At 33.1% G+C, this 18,869-nt stretch overlaps 1 protein-coding gene across 1 annotated transcript in view; it reads right to left on the bottom strand.

Moving 5' to 3' along the window:
• Positions 1–3,240: 3,240 nt before the first annotated feature.
• The window catches only part of LOC108372543 (decaprenyl-diphosphate synthase subunit 1-like), a 30,905-nt gene continuing 15,276 nt past the window's right edge, over positions 3,241–18,869 (bottom strand). Inside the window, exons 2-4 of the mRNA XM_017628263.1 lie at positions 10,185–10,316; positions 8,289–8,483; positions 3,241–3,514 (exon numbers count right to left, since the gene is read on the bottom strand). Coding sequence (XP_017483752.1) covers positions 3,293–3,514; positions 8,289–8,483; positions 10,185–10,316 — 549 coding nt within the window. The 3' untranslated portion in view covers positions 3,241–3,292. The remainder of the gene's footprint in view (positions 3,515–8,288; positions 8,484–10,184; positions 10,317–18,869) is intronic.

Raw genomic sequence — 18,869 nt, forward strand, 5'->3', positions numbered from 1 at the left:
TCACTTGAACAAATAGCAGCTGATGTGAAGCTCATCAACGCTTTTTGCCATTCTCGCACGCATACTCACACAATGAAAGCACTCGTAGTGCAAAAATCAATTGCTCCCGTACACGTCGCTTTAGTACGCCGTGAAATTGGAATATTTACAGCATTTTCAACCGTTATTTATTCAGTAGGGCAGTCGCTCAAACGTCATTTTAGATTTTCGCTATTAAAAATTCTGGAAAGGCCTTGAAATTTAGATTATAAGTGAAAGTTGCGTAGGTTTCTTACTCAGAGTAATACATCATAGCTCTCAGCGAGTGCCGGGTACATCCTTCCAACCGGGCTTATTTTAGATTGTCATTGTAGTAATTTTTACTGGCTCAGATGAAGTTGAACAGGTACCATAGTTCCACTACTGCAATCTGCGACCAGATTTCTTGTTCAACAAATGAAATATGATGGGTGAAAATTCTTAAGTCTAACCCACAAAGGAATTCTATCGTAGGGGCGACACACTAAACTAGATAGCGGTTTGAGCCAAATGGCTAGCATCCGGCCCGTAACACCATTCATTCAGAACCCGTTATACCCTCTTTAGCTATCGCTAGGCATACTTGTTGTTCAAGATCTAGCTCTGGGAAGGGAATCCGTGTTTCTCAAGCAAACACTTCATGCCATCAACGTAAAAGTATTTATAAAATAAAAACAAAAAATCTATGCCAATAAGGAATATCAGCAAAACTAAATTTTACAAAAAATTTTGTAAACAACTTTTCTGGTTAATTTCTCATTTTAATTTTTTAGAGACCTTTACGTTGGTAGCTTGAAGCGTTTGCCTGAGAAGACCCCCCTAGTAAAATTTCCCAAAGAATAATTTTCTAGAACATATCAATCTTCTAACGAACTTCCAAATTTGCTATTTGCGGGGTTTTTCGAAGGGTCGAAATGGCCTTTTCAGGCGGGAGATAATGGGTTAAAATGTTCTACGAAAATATTTCCCATGCAATTGTTAGTTTCGCTCAGACATTTATTTTAACCCACTCTTCCACTTTTTTGAAAAATACTTAGGCCGGGATATAAAAACTTTAGTAGGCCATAAAATAAAAATACGAGCTAACTTTTTTAAATCCATCGAGTGGTTTATTAGTGGATATGTATACTTTCGGAAAATAGTAACAAACCTCGGGCTGGTTTGAATTGTCATAAAATTGTCGCACAGAGAAATCAGTGCAGTGCTGTTTGTGCTGGTGCAGAACTCAACAATGCTATATTCAGTAGACTTAAAAGATCAGTATAGGCAGTTTAGCGTGGTAAGTGTTGAACAGTAGTGGGACTCTGAAAGCATGCAGCTTCTAGTCACATGTCCATCACATTGGCACAACTTGTTAAAATGTCCCGGTCTTATTTATTTTTCCCGACACTGTATTTCCCTCGTTTAAGCAATGCGAACTTGTAAATGAGAGCTACAAACACACTAGAATTTTAATTAAATTACACGGTTACATTGCCTTTCCTTACCTTAACAAATTTAACGCAAACAATTTACTTTGGTTTTCATACATTTTATTATTCTTTAATCAATAATAACAATTCGTACATTGCTGTACGATTTTGTATAAACAATTTCTGGTCAACATTTGTAAAATACATGCGTTAGAAAGTTTTCTTGTATAATTTATTTATTTACGCACTTTTTGAAATTGTAAATTTATTACAATTAGTTTGTAAAGTTTTTAAAAGGAGTTCAATTTTAATAAATTTTTAATTTAAATATTATAGTAAGATTTTCAAAAAACGGAATCAATTAAATTGACACAAAAATATCATCTTTTAAAAAGTTTACATTTATCTTTTGCATAAGCTATTTGACTACATACAAAAATAAAACAACTTTTTTTAATCCATTAAACTGAAGAGAAACAAACTAATATTTTTCCTTTTTACTTTTCAACAAAATTATAAAAACTAAAGATTGACTAAAATGTATATGCGCACACTTTCACCGCTGGTTAAGTAATATGGATCAAGCGCTATTGCATACATTTTTCAAAATTTCTGCAACAACTTTTAAACCAGAATTGCTTCTAGAAATGTTTTCCATTATATTTTTACTTTTGTTTGGCGAAATTCAACTTTATCCACCTTTAGCGCGCATGTAGAGCAATAAATGTCCCTAACAAATTTTTATAAATTTTTTTTTTTTCTGAAAATATATTTCATATTTTACTCTAATCCTTACTAATTCTTCTTTTCATGCATATGGTACATACAAATATAAAAAATTCTCTCTCAAATCAAATATCTTTAGTTCCGTTTTTTTTTTTTTTAGTAAATCACGAACACATTTGTCATAATTTCTTTTACATAACCTAATGCTAACCACTTCCGACTGCTTCTGTTTACATTTGTACAATATTTATGCATTTGTGTATGTACATATGTATGTATGTACAGCAATTTCTTCTTTACAATCTGGCTTATATACAAATTAAATTTAATATTTAACAAACTTTCTCGCTTTTTGCTATAACCTTTTGTTTGCTGGCCTTTTAAGTGTTTTTGTTTTTGTTTTATTTTTTATTATTAGTTTTCACACAAAATACGTGAATAACTATCTATGTATGTACGTACTATATGTATGTATAGGCCCTTATATACAGATTCATTGTTCAACTGAGCGGATGCATAAAATGTCTTCTTGTTGTTCTTCTTTAAATTACTATTAACTATTTACAGTGTCAACAAGACTTACATACATACTAACGTATAACATTATTAAATTTATATTTCGGTTACAAAAAAATATTTCATGCTTCTCGATTTATGCCGTTATGCTGGATATTAACTCGATTCATGTTTTGATGGTTGGTTGTTGTATTTTGGTCTGCTTTTGTTATTGCGAAATTTGCAACAAATCAAGCATGTGCAAACATAAATACAAATATGTAGTAGTTTGTTTTTTTTTTGTTAAATTTAACAAAGTTTGATTCGTCGTATTTTTTCGAATATTTCCTTTTGTTTTATTTTACCTTATATTTGCATATAAAATCTATTTATAATTTATTTTGGACTCTTTTGTTCGTTCTATAATTATTGTTGTTAAAATTACAGCTATAATAAGGTATATAAATGTATAGTTGTTTTGAAACTATAAATCTTTTCTTTTGTTTTTTTTTTTTTGTTTGATTGATTGATTGGCAAAGCCACCCATATTATTTATGTATAAGTATATATTAATTTTTTTATCGTTGCGTTTTTTTGTTTTTTTTTGCACCATCTACCCCCCAGTACCCAAACTTAAACTATTATTTCATACGGTTAATGACTAAATCCGCTACTACTTGCAGACCCTTTTGGTATGGCGACTCGGTCAGCTCCTGTGACAATCGTATCGCTTCGATGCAATGCTTTTTGGCCAAGAAGCGCGTCTGTTCGAGTCCGTGCGATTTGTGGACTAGTTCGAAGGCACGTTCAACATCGCCAGGTTCGCTGAATCGCCGCATTATCATCGGATTTAGCTCGGGGTACTGCAAAATGGAAAAGAACAAAATATTGAATGTTATCGAAGACATTATTTAATGCCGGAAAAGTTTAAGCGGTGCTCCATATAGACAAATTCTAATTCTCACTCTGAAAAAAAAAAATTGATTTAGTACCACTATGCAACATTTTCAGCCTCATTACTTAAGTAAACACCCTTAAGTTCTAGATTAACTAATATTGTAGAACGCCTTGGCCTAGAGCTCAAAAAACAATCAAAAGATTACAATAAAAGGCAAAAAAGTAAACCTAAGCTTAGTTATTTAATTTTAATTTTTTTTTTACAAAAAAAACATGCAAATCCAAGTTTCAAACTTAGTGCAATATTTAAAAAAAAAAATCAACAAATTTCTGTAAAAATGTGTGCAAAATGAAGTGGCGGTGTGAAGAAGCTATAACCACGGCTGATTTTAGGAATCTCTTTTTTAAGGTATTGCTAATTTTCTAGATATAAAAAAAAATCGTCGGACATGCTTTGTTTACAACTTGCTTTTTATTATACTAAAATTTTGTAGGCAATAAGATTGCATACCGAAAAATATTTTTAAAATTCATATTAAAAATTTCCACATTTTAATAAAAAAAAATTGGATATTTCTCTATTTTAAACTTTGATTTGCATATATGGTCTTGGTTAAAGTATAAACAATATTTTTTATAAGAAGCTTGAAAAACATTGCGAATATTAAAAAAAAAACCAACACATGAACACTTGCTCGAGTATTCCTCGCGTAATCTTTGTCGCCTACTACAGAGCTCATCTTTTTCTATTTTGCATTTCAAATATTGGTATAAGGAGTAATAATTCAAAAAGGATGTAATTTTGATTTGATCAAGAGACTTTGCAGCTACCGAAAAGCTCTTTTAACGAGAAAGCCACTGCCAGCAAAAAATAAGCAATTAACCTTCAAGGTTAAAGCTCAATTTAATGCAGCGGTCTCAAACAGTAATTAATTGCTTGCTATTCAATTGGCTAATGAGTTTTCCAGTAACCTCAACAGCAAAAAAGATTCACTAGAACACAAAGGAAGAGCAAAGAAATGTCATTTCATTAAAGACAAACTATTGGCAAATTAACAATGAAATCATCCACAAAAAGGTTTGAGGCAATCTAAAGCGCCCAAAACTAAGCCATTTTCAAATGCTTATCGGTGGCAAAAGGACCAATCGCGCTGTGACATTCTCGTTGCGGCGTAATTGTCGATATAATCGCATAATCTGTAAGTAAGTAAGTAGTGTCGCCTTCAAGAAATCACTGCACTATTTCAGTCCGATTGAGTGACACCATACAAGTTGTTAAAACGCCATTGCAACGGCGATGCGCTAGTTGCCGCCGTCTTATAACAGTCGCATAGCAGTTAGTTGTCACAGCTGTTAATATACATATGACTGTCAACAGCTGGTACGCAGGCAACTCGATTGACGTACAAAACATTAAATACGTACTTAGTTACCGCTTGTCGCTGCTCCTGATACTAGCAAATCATTTTGCACTCCTTACACCCACTTACCGGCTGGCATATGTATATGTACGGTTTATTGTGCGCATCACGTACGCACAAATAGCTTCGCATATCAATTTTCGCAAAACTATTCAATTTGACTGCACTGCGTGGTGATGTGCAATGAAGAGTGGCACATTTGACTGCATAGATGGCAGGAAAGGGAGGACTTTGCGGTTACGGAATAATGGGGTGGAGTGGCGCGTGTGGGGGTTGGAGATTGGCAGCGTAGTACTTAGTGCAAAATTCCATAATATGTGATGTCAGCTGACATTATGATGCACTGTGCGATGCGCTGCCAATTACTATCGTTTACGGATTTGCATAGAATCGATTTGATTCGTTTATATTTTATTTCAATTTGAGTCATTCCTATTTTAATGTTTAATAATTTCTTATAACTTGGATTGCATTTGAAATACTGCAAGAGCATGTTGGAAAATTGTTGGAATGAAGCCATTTTAATAGAATTGAATTAAAGCAGAAGGCGTAACGAGTATTCATTTGATAAAAAAATGCAAGAGTTTTAGAAAACTCTTGGGCTGGGTCGTTGGAGATGTTTTCTGTAACAAACTATGCGTTTATCACAGGTTACGATTTTTGCAGCTCATTTCACAGAAAATTCTGCAGCTGGTTATGTGCCAACTCTTGGTTGTGACGGGGGTCCTGGCTGTGCCTTGTTTATTATTAACCCCTGCGGTACGTTGTAATATCGTTTCCAACTACAATTACCATAGCTGCTTGAAGAATGAAGAGATGGCATCATCTCAGCTTTGGCAAGACTAAATAAGGTTTAGACATGTTGGATCATAATTCATCAACACTCCCTAGAAACCCTCTGGCGTGGAATTTAGCTGCCTGCGAAACTTCAAATAGGGCTTCTCAACAACTTCGTATTGAGTTGCGAAAAATTTTGAAAAATCCTTCTAAGAAAATCTCAAAAAAGATCTTGTAAAATGTACCATAAATGCAAGCCAATATCCAAAAAGGCTGCGAAAATTCCCCAACAAAATTAAAATAAATTTCGGAAATTTTTAAGAAAATTAAACAATAAATATAACGTTCCCTAAAGGCAACGAAAAAATATTCCAAAAAATTATAAATATAAAAACCCAGAGAAGTTCTTAAACAACTTCAACAAATTCCGAAATATACCCGAAATTTCCGAAAGTAAACGAAAAGTTTCGAAAAGTCCAAAAAAAAACTGTACATACTTTTAAAAATCTCGCCAAAAATATCGTAAACCAGAATCATTACATTTTTTAATCAAATACGGAAAATAATATGTCCTGAAGAAATATCTCAAAAAATCTTCAAAGAAATCGGAAAAATTTCTGGAAAAAATTAGGACATATTGCGAAGAAATTGCGAAGATTCTAAAAAATCCCGATGGATTCCGAAAAAGTGCCGGAGTAATTTCAAAAATTTTAGAAAATAACGAGAAAAATCTAGAGAGATCTCGAGAACTGCCGCAAAAATCAATGGAGAAATCCCACAGATTTCTAAGAAAATTTAAAATATCCTTAAGGGTCCGGAAAAGTAAAGAAGATATACGGTCTATCCCAAAAGATCGTTGGAGCTCTTGAAAAATCACAAATCGTTTCTATTTCTGAAAGATACCTAAAATTTTTTTTAGAAAATCTCCTAAAACCAGAATTATCACAAGTTACAGGTATTTCACTTTGTAACTATCAAAGCATATATAAATGAAATATCCTAAAATCATGAAAAAAATACTGAAAAGCACCGAAAAATCACAAAAAACCAGAATTATCACAAGTTACAGGTATTTCACTTTGTAACTATCAAAGCCTATATAAATAAAATATCCTAAAATCATGAAAAAAATACTGAAAAGCACCGAAAAATCACAAAAAAATTTCGAAAAATATGCGCTACAGTTACAGAGAATTCTTATTGTCTTCAAAATGTCATAAAATTTGTTTCACTATATCGGTTTGACTTCCCGAAAAAAAATATATAACTTTTAAAAAGTATACTTAAATTCACTGTAGTATAGCTTTACCCTCTAACCGTCACTGTTATGAACTTGGTACTGCTAGTTAAGAAGTCCTTCAACAAAAAATTGCTTGCTAAATTTTTAACAAAAAGTGGTGATTTTGACCCGGTTAAAACAAAAAGATGATGAATTCTAGCAAAATGCTGATCATTTAATTTTTTATAATAACCCTACTACCAATCCTTTAACAAGTAAAGTGCATATTAAAAATATTCCCGTAACGCTTCGATGCAATAACGATTGCCAAACTAAACACAACTCGAAACAAATTATAAATTAAAGTATACACTTAACGCTCAATGAAGGTCAGCAAAACAAATTTAAACATGGAAGGCCATAAATCTCTACAATCGCATCGAGCAATCGAGCGAGTATAATAAATGCATTAAAGTGTAATACAGCTCAAAAATAAACAATCAATATGCTTCAGACAGCTGCAGCTAGAGAACATAAGGAAGCGTTTAATGGCGAGCATGAATGCATCTAAAATTGCATAAGTAAGCGCTTATGTAGAGATTTATTTGACTAGAAGAAACATTAACATGTAATTTGTCTTGACATTTAGGCATTGCAAAGTGACTTTTACAAAAAGCGTTTAAAGATGCATACATATGGCGGCATTGAGTAGTGAATCAATGCTGTTGACGTTATTCGGAAAAAAATCAGAATACTTTTTTTACTTTTCAAGCAAGTCAAAATTATTTCATGTGTGTGTTTGGAGGAGGAATACGGAAGTGTCGAGTTGAATTTAAATAACATGGAGCCTATTAATCAGACACTTCAAGTCGAAAGAATGGAAAAAGAAAAAAAATGTCTCTATAACCTTCAGCTTTTGAACATTTAAGTATATAAAAAGTTGCGGTTTTTCCACAGAAATTATATAAAATTTATTATATTTTAAGACTAGCGCCAAAATGTTTCGGAAAAACATTAAGAATTAGGTGAACTAAACTAATTTGAAAGTACCTGAATTTTTGTGTACATCTTTTAAGCTTAAACTATTCCATCTGAGATGATTTAAAAAAAAAATATAAAATATTTTTACAAACTAGTTTTTTTTATAAATAACTAAATTTTTTAGGTATTTTCAAAATTTTCTAAAATTGTCGCAAGCCTTAAAATATAACTTTTATAATTCCGATAGAAAAACCGTACCGATGTTTTTTTTTTCTTTGTGTGCAGAGTAAAGCACCCTAATGTGCATACCTACATAAGTTTAATTACAAAAATCAGCCTTACCTTTTCGCATGCGAAGAGCACCGGCGCCGTGGCGAGTCCCAATTTTAGATCCGCAGCCGTTGGTTTACCCATTGTTTCGGCGGAGGAGACAAAGTCCAACATGTCGTCGACCAGCTGAAACGCTAAGCCCACATTGCGGCCATATTGGAATGCCAATTCGGTGATGTTTTCATCAGCTTCAGCGATTACGGCCGTCTGCGGGTAACACAAATGAAAATGGTTTAGAAAAAAAAAATAGGACACAAAAGAGAGAGCAGAAGAAAAGCATTATTGCTTAGGCGTTGAGAAACCTAAGGGGAAATGTTAAAATTTCATATATTACAATGGTGAAAAATAACAAAAATTAAGAGAAGTATCATAAGCAACTTAATTAAAATAAGTACTAAAAACTCCAAAAAGGTAAAAAGAAAATAATTGTAAAAAATTAACTTAAGAAAATAATCGCTTACGTACTTTAAACAACTAATATCGTGTCAGGGGGGGACGAAAACGCATATGCAGCATTGAAAAAAAAAGTATACCAAAGTGAACAAAACACTAAAATGGCATTCAATTTGGCTCGTCGTGGGTTTTTGTGCATTTTTTTTCTTTTCGTTTGGTAGCTGGCGCACGCATCACTGCATCGAAGGCATTTTCTTTGCTTGTACTCGTACCATTGCATATCAAGCACTTGCCCAAGCGTAGGCTCATTCCGTCGATAAGTCAATCAGTCATATGCGCTGTGTCGTCGATGTTTTGCAAAACCGCTTATCTAACGGCACTCAAATTTTACAGTAAAGCGAAAAAACGGTTTATTCTTTGAAGGCATTGCCTTGATAGGCGGTATTTTCTCTAGCTATTATTTTACAAATCTGTTGTTTTACTAACGATTTAACCATTTTTATGCATAAATCTCGATGCCTGGAGTTCAGTGTTAACAAATCTCATTTTTGCCACAACCACGATTTAGGCGGTTTTGCAACTGGCCGATGGGCAGTTTTGCAATAACATCGACGATATATATATATGAATATATTATATATATACATATATTATTTATATTATATACCTATTATGTGTGTACATATGAATTAGGGTGTTCCTTAAAATATTAACATCTAAATTTTTATGGGGCACCCCTATATTTCCTTGTAGGTACAAAATATAGACTTCCAATTTCAACAATTAAAAAAAAAATTAGGGCTCGCTACCACAAATTGAAAAAAATTGTATCTAATAAATTTGAAATATCATTGAATACTATTTACATATATCCATTTATCCATCGCCAAATGGATTCACCATGAAATTTTAAGCTCCAAAGACGGTCATTGGTTTAAGCTTTTCGGAATGAGTGCGGCATTTTTCAAACTCATGTCTATTATAGACTGCTTGAGCACAAACGCATTTCTTAATTTTTTGTGGGCAACTTTTGAATCTTTTTTTTTAGATAAATGTTATTTTTTCGTTTTTCGGTTTTTCGGGATCCATACTTTGTTGCAAAGACAATTAAAAAAGGCGTAAAAAGTCAGCATTTATTTTGATCGGACCAAAATTCACTAAGCTTTTTCGGGATCCATACTTTGTTGCAAAGACAATTAAAAAAAGGCGTAAAAAGACATAGCATTCATTTTGATCGGACCAAAATTCACTAAGTTATAGCTGGTGAACGTGAATTTTTTTCGAAATTTTGTGATTTCTTTGTAGTAATTTCAAACTTCGATAGCGACCCCTAAAAATTGTTTCAAAATTTTTCGATTTTCGTGAAAGTCCTTATTTTGTACATATGTACATACATTTGTAGAACAAAACATACAAAATTTAGATATTGATATTTTAGAAACCACCCTATTATATAATTTGCTCCACTATCGCTGATTTTTTTTTTTTTTGCTCGTGACTGCGCCGCCTACTTACCGCTTTCAGCGCATTCGCTATGAGTGAGGCCGTCTTCCTGTATGTCTTGGTCAGGTAGTGCGCGAATCGTTCATTTTCGGTTTCCTTTGAGCCAAGTTGCATGAATTCGCCTTGAACCAGATCGGTTAAAATCTAGAAGAAGGTTAACATAAATGCATTTAGTGAAAATGTGTAGATATATTTTTAATATTTTTCTGCAAGTGTGTGTACGTAAGTAATACTACGGGTAAGTATGTATTATGCTCGTATCACTGGGTGACCAAAGACAGAGTACTTCAACAGTAAAATCACTTGGCTGGTAGCTACATATGTACATAAGTACGTCAGACAAAGAGTAACTCTCTTTACGACTAGGTTTAGCCGGTTTTAAAAGAGATTGCGATGCTCAATGAGAAGAAAATTTCTAAGCAATGCAACAAGAAGAGGCGAAACTGTCGAAAGAGCCTTAGCCATAAAGAGCAGCCAGCAGGTGTATCCAGAGTCTATTTAGAAAAGTAGACCAGAATTCTTTGGGTCCAACAATATTTCCGATAGAGTGTTATCGTTCCTTAAATGGTTTTATTGGCCGACAATCTTCAGGTTCCTATGTCATTCCAAACCGAGTTATCAAACTTATCTCGATGGCGAGCACAGAAATCATCAGGCGATATATAGATAAAGCAGCGCTAAGTTATCCTATCCAACATAGAAATACCGGCAGGAAATCATTTTGCACATAACGGTCGAAAAAATATGTGAAAAAAACATTTCTTTTCCTGGCGCAGATATTAAATTTATAAAATAAAACACTTTTATTTTGCATCCGAAAAAAATTGTTATTATAAAATGGCGAAGATTTCAATAATCAGTCATCAAGATTACATTGAAAAACTCTAATTTCAGAAGATGACTGCTATGGCGCAACGTAGAAACAAAATTTAATTTGCAAAAATGGCAGTGGATTGTGCAACATACATGAATTTTTATGGAAAAAACGGGACGTCGAGTCAACTATAAACAAAGTTGTAACAGGAATGTTAAAAATACTTGTAAAATACTATTTAAAATACAAAATACGATTAAGTACAAAAAGTTTATGAAATAAAAATACAAAAATACAAAATTCAAATACGTACATATTTTCAAACACAAATATGTTTCAAAATACTCTTGAAATCATATGTATGTACATATATACACCCCGTGCCCGAAATATATGCGCACGCCATACATACTTACATATGTACATATCGTCCTTTAAAGTACAAAACCGCCTATCAGCAAAATGCAACAAAATGCGCTTTGCAAGGCATTACGTTTTTGGATCTTGGAATTTGAAAATGTCAATCAAATTAAAGACATTGTTGAAAAGGGAACCTATTTCGGATATGACGAATAATGAAGAGTGGAAAAAGTCTTTAAAATACAAATAAAAAATACACTTGCAAAAAAGTATTTAAATGAAAAATTTGTACTTTGTGTTTTAAATACTTGTATTTGAAATATTTAAAATCTCTAGTCTAGTACATCTTGGAATATCTTGTACACCAGTTTGAAAAAAGTCGTTTCGAGAAAAGTACAAAATAAATGAATAATTCACCGCCTTTCGGCGCTCTTCTACCACTCACATTTCTATCTGCCGCAACTTTTGAAGTACTCTGAATTTCGGAATGGCGAATTGGTAAAAATATCCTAACAGTATGTAGTATTTTTTTCATAGAAACAAGTTTTTTGTTTTTTTTTTATTTTTTCAGGGTGACGTAACCCTTTAAGTATAGTATATATTATAGCGTATAATTAACAACAGAACAGGAGTAGCGCTTGTGACATGGAAAAAACTATCAGCAATGCAGTTCAGTTTCCGGAAGGGTAGATTAATAGTGGGAGCGGCCGTGCTAAATAATTAAACGGTTGGCAGAAGAGTACTGTTCCCTGTATAAAATTGCCGTTATAAGAGTATGCTGTGCCTTCTGAACAACTTCAAAGAAGGCTGCGTTGATAATCGCAGGACACTGCTCCCCATTGATATAGTGGCAAGAAAAATAGTTGCAACTACAGTTAAGCAAGCGAAGGAAAGAGCAAAGCGAAAATGCTTGCAGCAGTGGAAAGACCGTTGGAGCCATCCAGCGCTGAAAATGACTGTTGCAAAGCATACGGCACAGAGCTACTTACGAGGTTCATCCTTCTGTACAGAACAAGTAATCGTTTTATTTTTTATATTTTTTTACTACAAACATATGTACATGTGTCCATGCATCAGTGGGAAAGTGGGTCAATGAGCATAAAAGCCACATTAAAATGGCTAATTAATTACATTATCGCTTACATGAAATTAAGCAATTAGCAAAGTAATTAAAACTATAACTTCATTACATGTTCTACAAAACAAAGTTCATAGCAATAACAAGGCAGCAAGTACATACTTATGTACGCATCTATTACAACGGCCAGATGAATAATGCAACACGCCATTTGCGAATAGGCGTGGCACGTAAGTCGATAGAAACTTAAATGAAAAGCTGCCTTGAATACAAGCATAAGTAAGCAGGGTTCGTATTTGCACACACATGCTCTGCTCACACACACGCCAGAAACACATTCAACTTGTACTCACTGCTCATACACATGTGTGTGCATAAGTGGAAAACAAACTCTGCTCACAGAAAAGTGTGTGCTGTTTGTTATTAAGCACATGCACATGTGTGTGAGCCGATTTTTGTACAAATTTCAGCCCATGCACATGCACATAATATATTTTTAAAAGAATTTGTTTATTAAACGTTATTTTTTGAAAGACAATTCAATAAAAAGTGAGATGTTATTTGTTTTTTATATGACAGAAAACATATTAAAAAATTATTTTAAGATTTGAGTTAGAATTCGAAGTGTATAAGTTTCTCTACGCATAGCACACACATGTGCGTGTGCTTTACATTAATAAAAAGAAAGTACACACATGTGCCCGTGCTGTTTACCAAACGGCACACACATGTGATGTGAGCAAATTTTTAATTTTTTATATGCACAGCACACGTGTGTGAGCTTAAAATGTTAGGATGTGCTGCACATGTGTGTGCAAATACGAACCCTGTAAGTAAGAGCTTACCCATGTCTTGTTAAGTACTTACAAGCATGCTAATTTGCACATATGTACATATGTAGGTGTGTAAGTACATAAATAAATGTTAATGTGCAATTTGTAACTACAATTAGAGTCACTTAGGCTGCAATCAATTTTTATTGAATTCACCTTGAAATCGAAAACGGTTCGAAGAAGAATCACTACGCACGCGAAAATACTTACAGACATATGCGAATTAATGTTAAAGTAGTAACTTATTGGTATTGGAGGTTCTACATGTACACACAAGAACAATTGAATAGGCTGAGTTGGGTTACTGCGACTGCCACGCTGCTAAACCAAAATCCTACGGTGGATACGGCCAAATGTCGAGTGCCCACAAGGTCACACACCCTGCCAAAAACCAGTGAACCAGTACTACTTAAAATCGTGAAATACGCCAAACAAGTCAAGTCTTATCATCCGATATCTCCCTCCTAAAATTTACGTGGTACCCTAAAACAAGCTCCTCATCCACATGATTTCCGCAAAGTCCACAGTATCACCACAGCACTTCCCTACTAGTCCTTTTAGCGATAAACTTATCGAAAACCTTGGACACCGTTTATTACTCAAGGCTGCTCTCCCCACGATACCGAAGCGGTGTACCACAAATTATCGAAGTTCTTGAGATCAAAACTTCGTATCTTGAAGCTACGTCAGCTACCAGCTGGGGTTTTAGTTATCTTATACACTTACGACTGCTTGCTATTGGAGCTCTGCGATGGCATTGATGAACTGTGTTTGAAATTAAATGGCTATTCCTTCCAACTTTCTTGACTCTACTCAGCAAGCAACTACAGCTGGGTTACTATTGTAAAAAGCAAACCAACAGTCACTTGCTCCAATCAGAGCCAACTCCTAGGCAAATCAGAAGGCATCTCTACGAACTGACGAGCGATCTCCAGCTCCATACAACTACTAACGTCGGTATATGCATCTATTTCGATGGCTACGTCTGTAAGTGGGTACATTCTTTCACTCACCCATTCGACTACGTTGTATGAACTATTTTGACTAAATCGTTTATACTTAAGTATGCAAGCGCTACTTTTCGAAACAGATTGAAAACTTAGAAATTCCGCTGTAAATTTTATGCGCCAAAGTTTGCCTTGCTTTAATAGAAGTTTTGATAACATAACAAGCTGATATGCCTTAGGCAAAACGTATGTATATGCGTACGAACCTATGTACGTATCTATATACATTAAGCCTACATACCAAAAATATATATGTGTGTGTGTGGATAAGTACCCGCATATAGAATTTCCATGCATGCTAGGATAAATGAAGCGTAAAATCTATTTGACGTTACTGATTCAAATAACAGCACACTTAACTATGTATTCAAGTTTCTCTTAAGTTTTTGCTGTCGAAATTTATATATTGTTTTAGACATTTTTATATTTATTTAGATCACTTTATTGAGATGCATATGCGTATTGTGATTAGAAAAGCGGCATTCACAAACATACAAATCAATTATTTATATAACATAGCTCTTGGAAATTTAATTTTCCAACTTTAAATTTATGTTTTTTATAAGTTTTATTTTCATGCAATTAATCACTTCCTTTATAAACAAATATGTAGATTATTTTGACATTTCGTTGCTCATGGAATCTATGTCATAAACAAATCACAAGCAGATCGCTGAGCATTTTTATTGAATTTAGATTAATAAATACTTGCATACCTTTGAGTAAAAACTCATGTACACACATAAATATGTACATACATATGTACATATGTATGAATGAACCGATTGCGCACTTTAAATCACTTGAAACGGCTCTTGCAAGTTAAACAGTAGCATTCTGAGCTTACGTGAGTTGCATGAAATTTACGAAAAAAAAAAAAATACTATTTAAAGACATCATAATTATCATTTTTCAAAGGAGTGGCAGTAGAACTCTAGCAATTAGCAAAGGTATATGTGTGCCGTTATGATTATGTTTGCATGCATTACAGATACCTAACACACAAAAAACTAATAAAAAAAAAAAAAATGATAAAAATGTCTAATATAGAGTTGAAGAGTAGACACAATGAAAAAAAATTGTATATAAAAATTACACTGTAAGGAAAATTTAAAGTTGCTATAAAACTTCAGAAAAATCAGAATAAAAAGTTGAAATTTTGATGAAATTTTGTTGAATTTTCCTAAATTTTGTGAAACTGTGATTTACTAAATAAATTTAGCTCGAAAAAACAATACAAATATTTGAAGAAAATCAACACGTGGTCATTTGTTTGAGTCACTGTATATATGCATAGGGTTCTCGGAAACGACTCTAATGATTTTGATGAAATTTTGTACGCGGATACTGTTTTGGGTTTTAAGGTTATCTGAATAGGCATTATCTCCAAGAAGACTCGCATGAGGTTGCCACCTATTCGAAATTAGTTACAAATTAATTAAAACATCATAATGTAGGTATAAAATGGCAGATATTTTAAAGATCGCTAAATCAAACATATTTTAAATGGGGTAGCCACCTATTTCGAAACGCACATTTATTTAATTTTTTGTTTAGAAAAAAATATATTACTATTCATGGGTACCAAGAGAAGGTTTATAAACAATGCTTTCCCTATATACAAAATGTTATCTGTTAGGATAATAGTTTAAGGTTGCCACTTATTTTCGATTTTACGCAATTTATCTAAAACATCGCAATATGGATATCAAATGTAAGGTATTGTTGAGAGCTTTGATCAGAATATATTTTCGATCAGGGTTGCCACGCTTCTATGTAATACAAATTTTTATTTTGTTAATTTCTATTAGCATTTTTATATGTATAAACAGCACATTTACGCTCAAGATATGTGCCATTCATTGCAGCGTATTTCGAAATAGGGTTGCCACCTTAATTTTAGAGTAAGAAATTTACTTAAACATTTTTATTTTCTTTTTTCCAAGATCTTTTTTTAAAGCTATCGAAATCTTAAAAACTTTAAAAATTATATGCACTCCTTTATAAGCAAACTAGTTTGTCCTAAGATCGGGTTTGGCAGGTAACATATATGTACATACATACACGACAGACAGGAAAGAATGTTACTCATACGCCATGTATGAACTGAAATAAAATGCAGCAACCAAATGTAGCAAGCATCTCTGCGTACTTAGCTACAGCCACAACATGTAAGTCTGCTTTCAAATATATATATCGTTGGCTTAGTTCGCAAACGTGCTAAGTCCATTTTTTTTATTTTTTCAAGAGGGACAAAAAACCGTCTAACTTTTTTTGTTTTCAATATTTTTCTAATCTGTAAATGCAGTTTTATTCCTTAGTTCGTCTTGTTTTAGTACCAATAATCGGCCAATTTCCAAATAAAGCTGTTGCAGACTTATAGGCTCTTTTAGGACTTACCACATTTTCTCTTTAAGATTTTATTCTTTTAATGTGGACTTAACACATTTTCTATCAACCTTTTTTCCATTATTTTTTATTGTTAAAAGATTTAATTGTTTAGTTTTAATATATTTTATTGTTTTAAAATGAATTATAACCTAATACAGTTTTATTTCATTGCTATTAATAAAAATAACTATTCTAAGTCGTAAATTTATGTACCATTTATAAAAGAAAATAATTAAAAGCAAGTAAAGAGGTATAAGTTTGGGCGAAACCGAACTTTATATACCCGGCGCAGGTATCAAATACTGTCGTAAGCAGGGGCTTTTTTCCCGATTTCAAACGTTTTCGATAATATCCTGAGTTAAACTCAATGAAATAATTGAACCACGTTTAGTGGAAATCGCTAAAGTGGCTACCGAAATACACCTTGTAGTCATAAAGTGGGCGGTGTCACGCAGTCTTATTTATTGTTAAGAGATTGTTGTAAGTATTAACTTGAAGTAAATTAGCGTCTTCAGTTATTGAAATATCAGTTTCCGTATTTTTGAAATTTACCGTTAGATATACGGGAAGCGAATGTAATTTTGGTCCGATTTGAATAATTTTCAACGAATTGCTTTTCCGTACCAGGTTTATTAAGTGCACCGAGTTTGGTAGAAATTGATAAATCGGTTACCGAGTTACACATTTGTGGTCATAAGTGGGCGGCGCCATGCCCATTATCCAAAAATGTATCATAATCTAATTTTCTGCTGAGTGGTTATCGCGATCATCGATTTTAAGTGAATTAGATTTTTAACAGATTTCTTAGCTAGACCCTAAATAAGGCTCGTACCGAGTTTGGTGAATGGGCTACTGAGATACAGCATTTCATAATAGGTTGGCGGGGTCACGCCCATTTTCCAAAAATAATAATAATATTTTTTACAAAAATTCTACTTCACATACTAATTTTGAACAATTTGCATCCAATATTTACTGAAATATCGTAGTTTTTGCATTTTTAGAAAATACCTTTATATCGGAAATGGGCGTGGTTACATTCCGATTCGCCCATTTTTAATACCAACTTACCTTGGATAAAGGGCAACCTACATACCAAATTTCGTTGAGATATCTCGAGTTATCGTGTACACGGACAGACGTGTATATATATTTTTTGGGATTTTTTTGGACTTAGCACATTTGCGTACCAATGCATAACAACAAGTAAAAACGACATTACGGTAATTTTCTTTTTTGGTAATGATGTATTTTCAGTTATGCTATCTTTCTGCATCAAAATCTCAATTTACATAAAAAGTGGACTTATCACGTTTGCGAACTAAGCCAACGATATGCGTTTTTGCAACACACAGAGTGGCGTTGTTTAAGTTTATTTACAAAATACTTTTTCTGTTAAAAAATTTCTTATCGCTAACATGGAAAAACCAAAAATACCGCTATTTGAAAAATTCGTGTTGCTTTTTTCTTAGTGTAGGCATTAATCAAAAGCGGAATCTATAAAATTCCCCAAATAAGGATAAATATCATATGAGCGACTTGTGAACACAAGAACGTCTCGAAACAATACCAGCTGCACGCGAATCACTTAAACAACGATTTTACATTTGCATCCGCTACCTATTTTCTTGCAAATACAAATAAAGAAAATAAATATCAAAATTTTTAAAGCCGCACAAACCGGTATTACGTAAGATTTGTATTTAACTCACGTTTATTGACTTTGCAGGCATTGTGTTCTACGCACATACATACATACATACATACGTATTCATCTCTTACATATAATTTTTTCACTATGTGTAAAAAAAACCTGAAGCGAAGATATAAAAGTCCCCGGTAAGTTTATTTGCTAATTTTGTAGTTTTTGTTATAAATTTGTTTGGAAATTTTTGAAAAGAACTTGTAGTTGAGGATGGTGTGAGTAAAGCACGTTGATCGCATGACTTATTTTTTATGGCTAATTTTACATATATAAATTATGCTAATTGTGAAAGAAGGGTATTTTTTTTTTGGGCAAAAGTGTCAAATATAAGCCTCTGCAGGCGGTATACAAGAAAGGGAAAATGTCTAGCAATAAAAAAAAAACCTGTTACTCACCTGTGGGCTATTAAATTACTAGCTTAAGAACGAAAGTTAATAAGAATGGAAATTTTAGGCAGCGATTAGTTAGGCGTAGACCATAAAATGACAACTTGCTTTCAAATCCGGGTA

The sequence above is a fragment of the Rhagoletis zephyria genome, unplaced genomic scaffold (assembly GCF_001687245.7).
Source record: "Rhagoletis zephyria isolate East Lansing unplaced genomic scaffold, Rhagoletis_zephyria_1.1 Rzeph_scaffold_05853, whole genome shotgun sequence".
NCBI classification, from domain to species: domain Eukaryota; kingdom Metazoa; phylum Arthropoda; class Insecta; order Diptera; family Tephritidae; genus Rhagoletis; species Rhagoletis zephyria.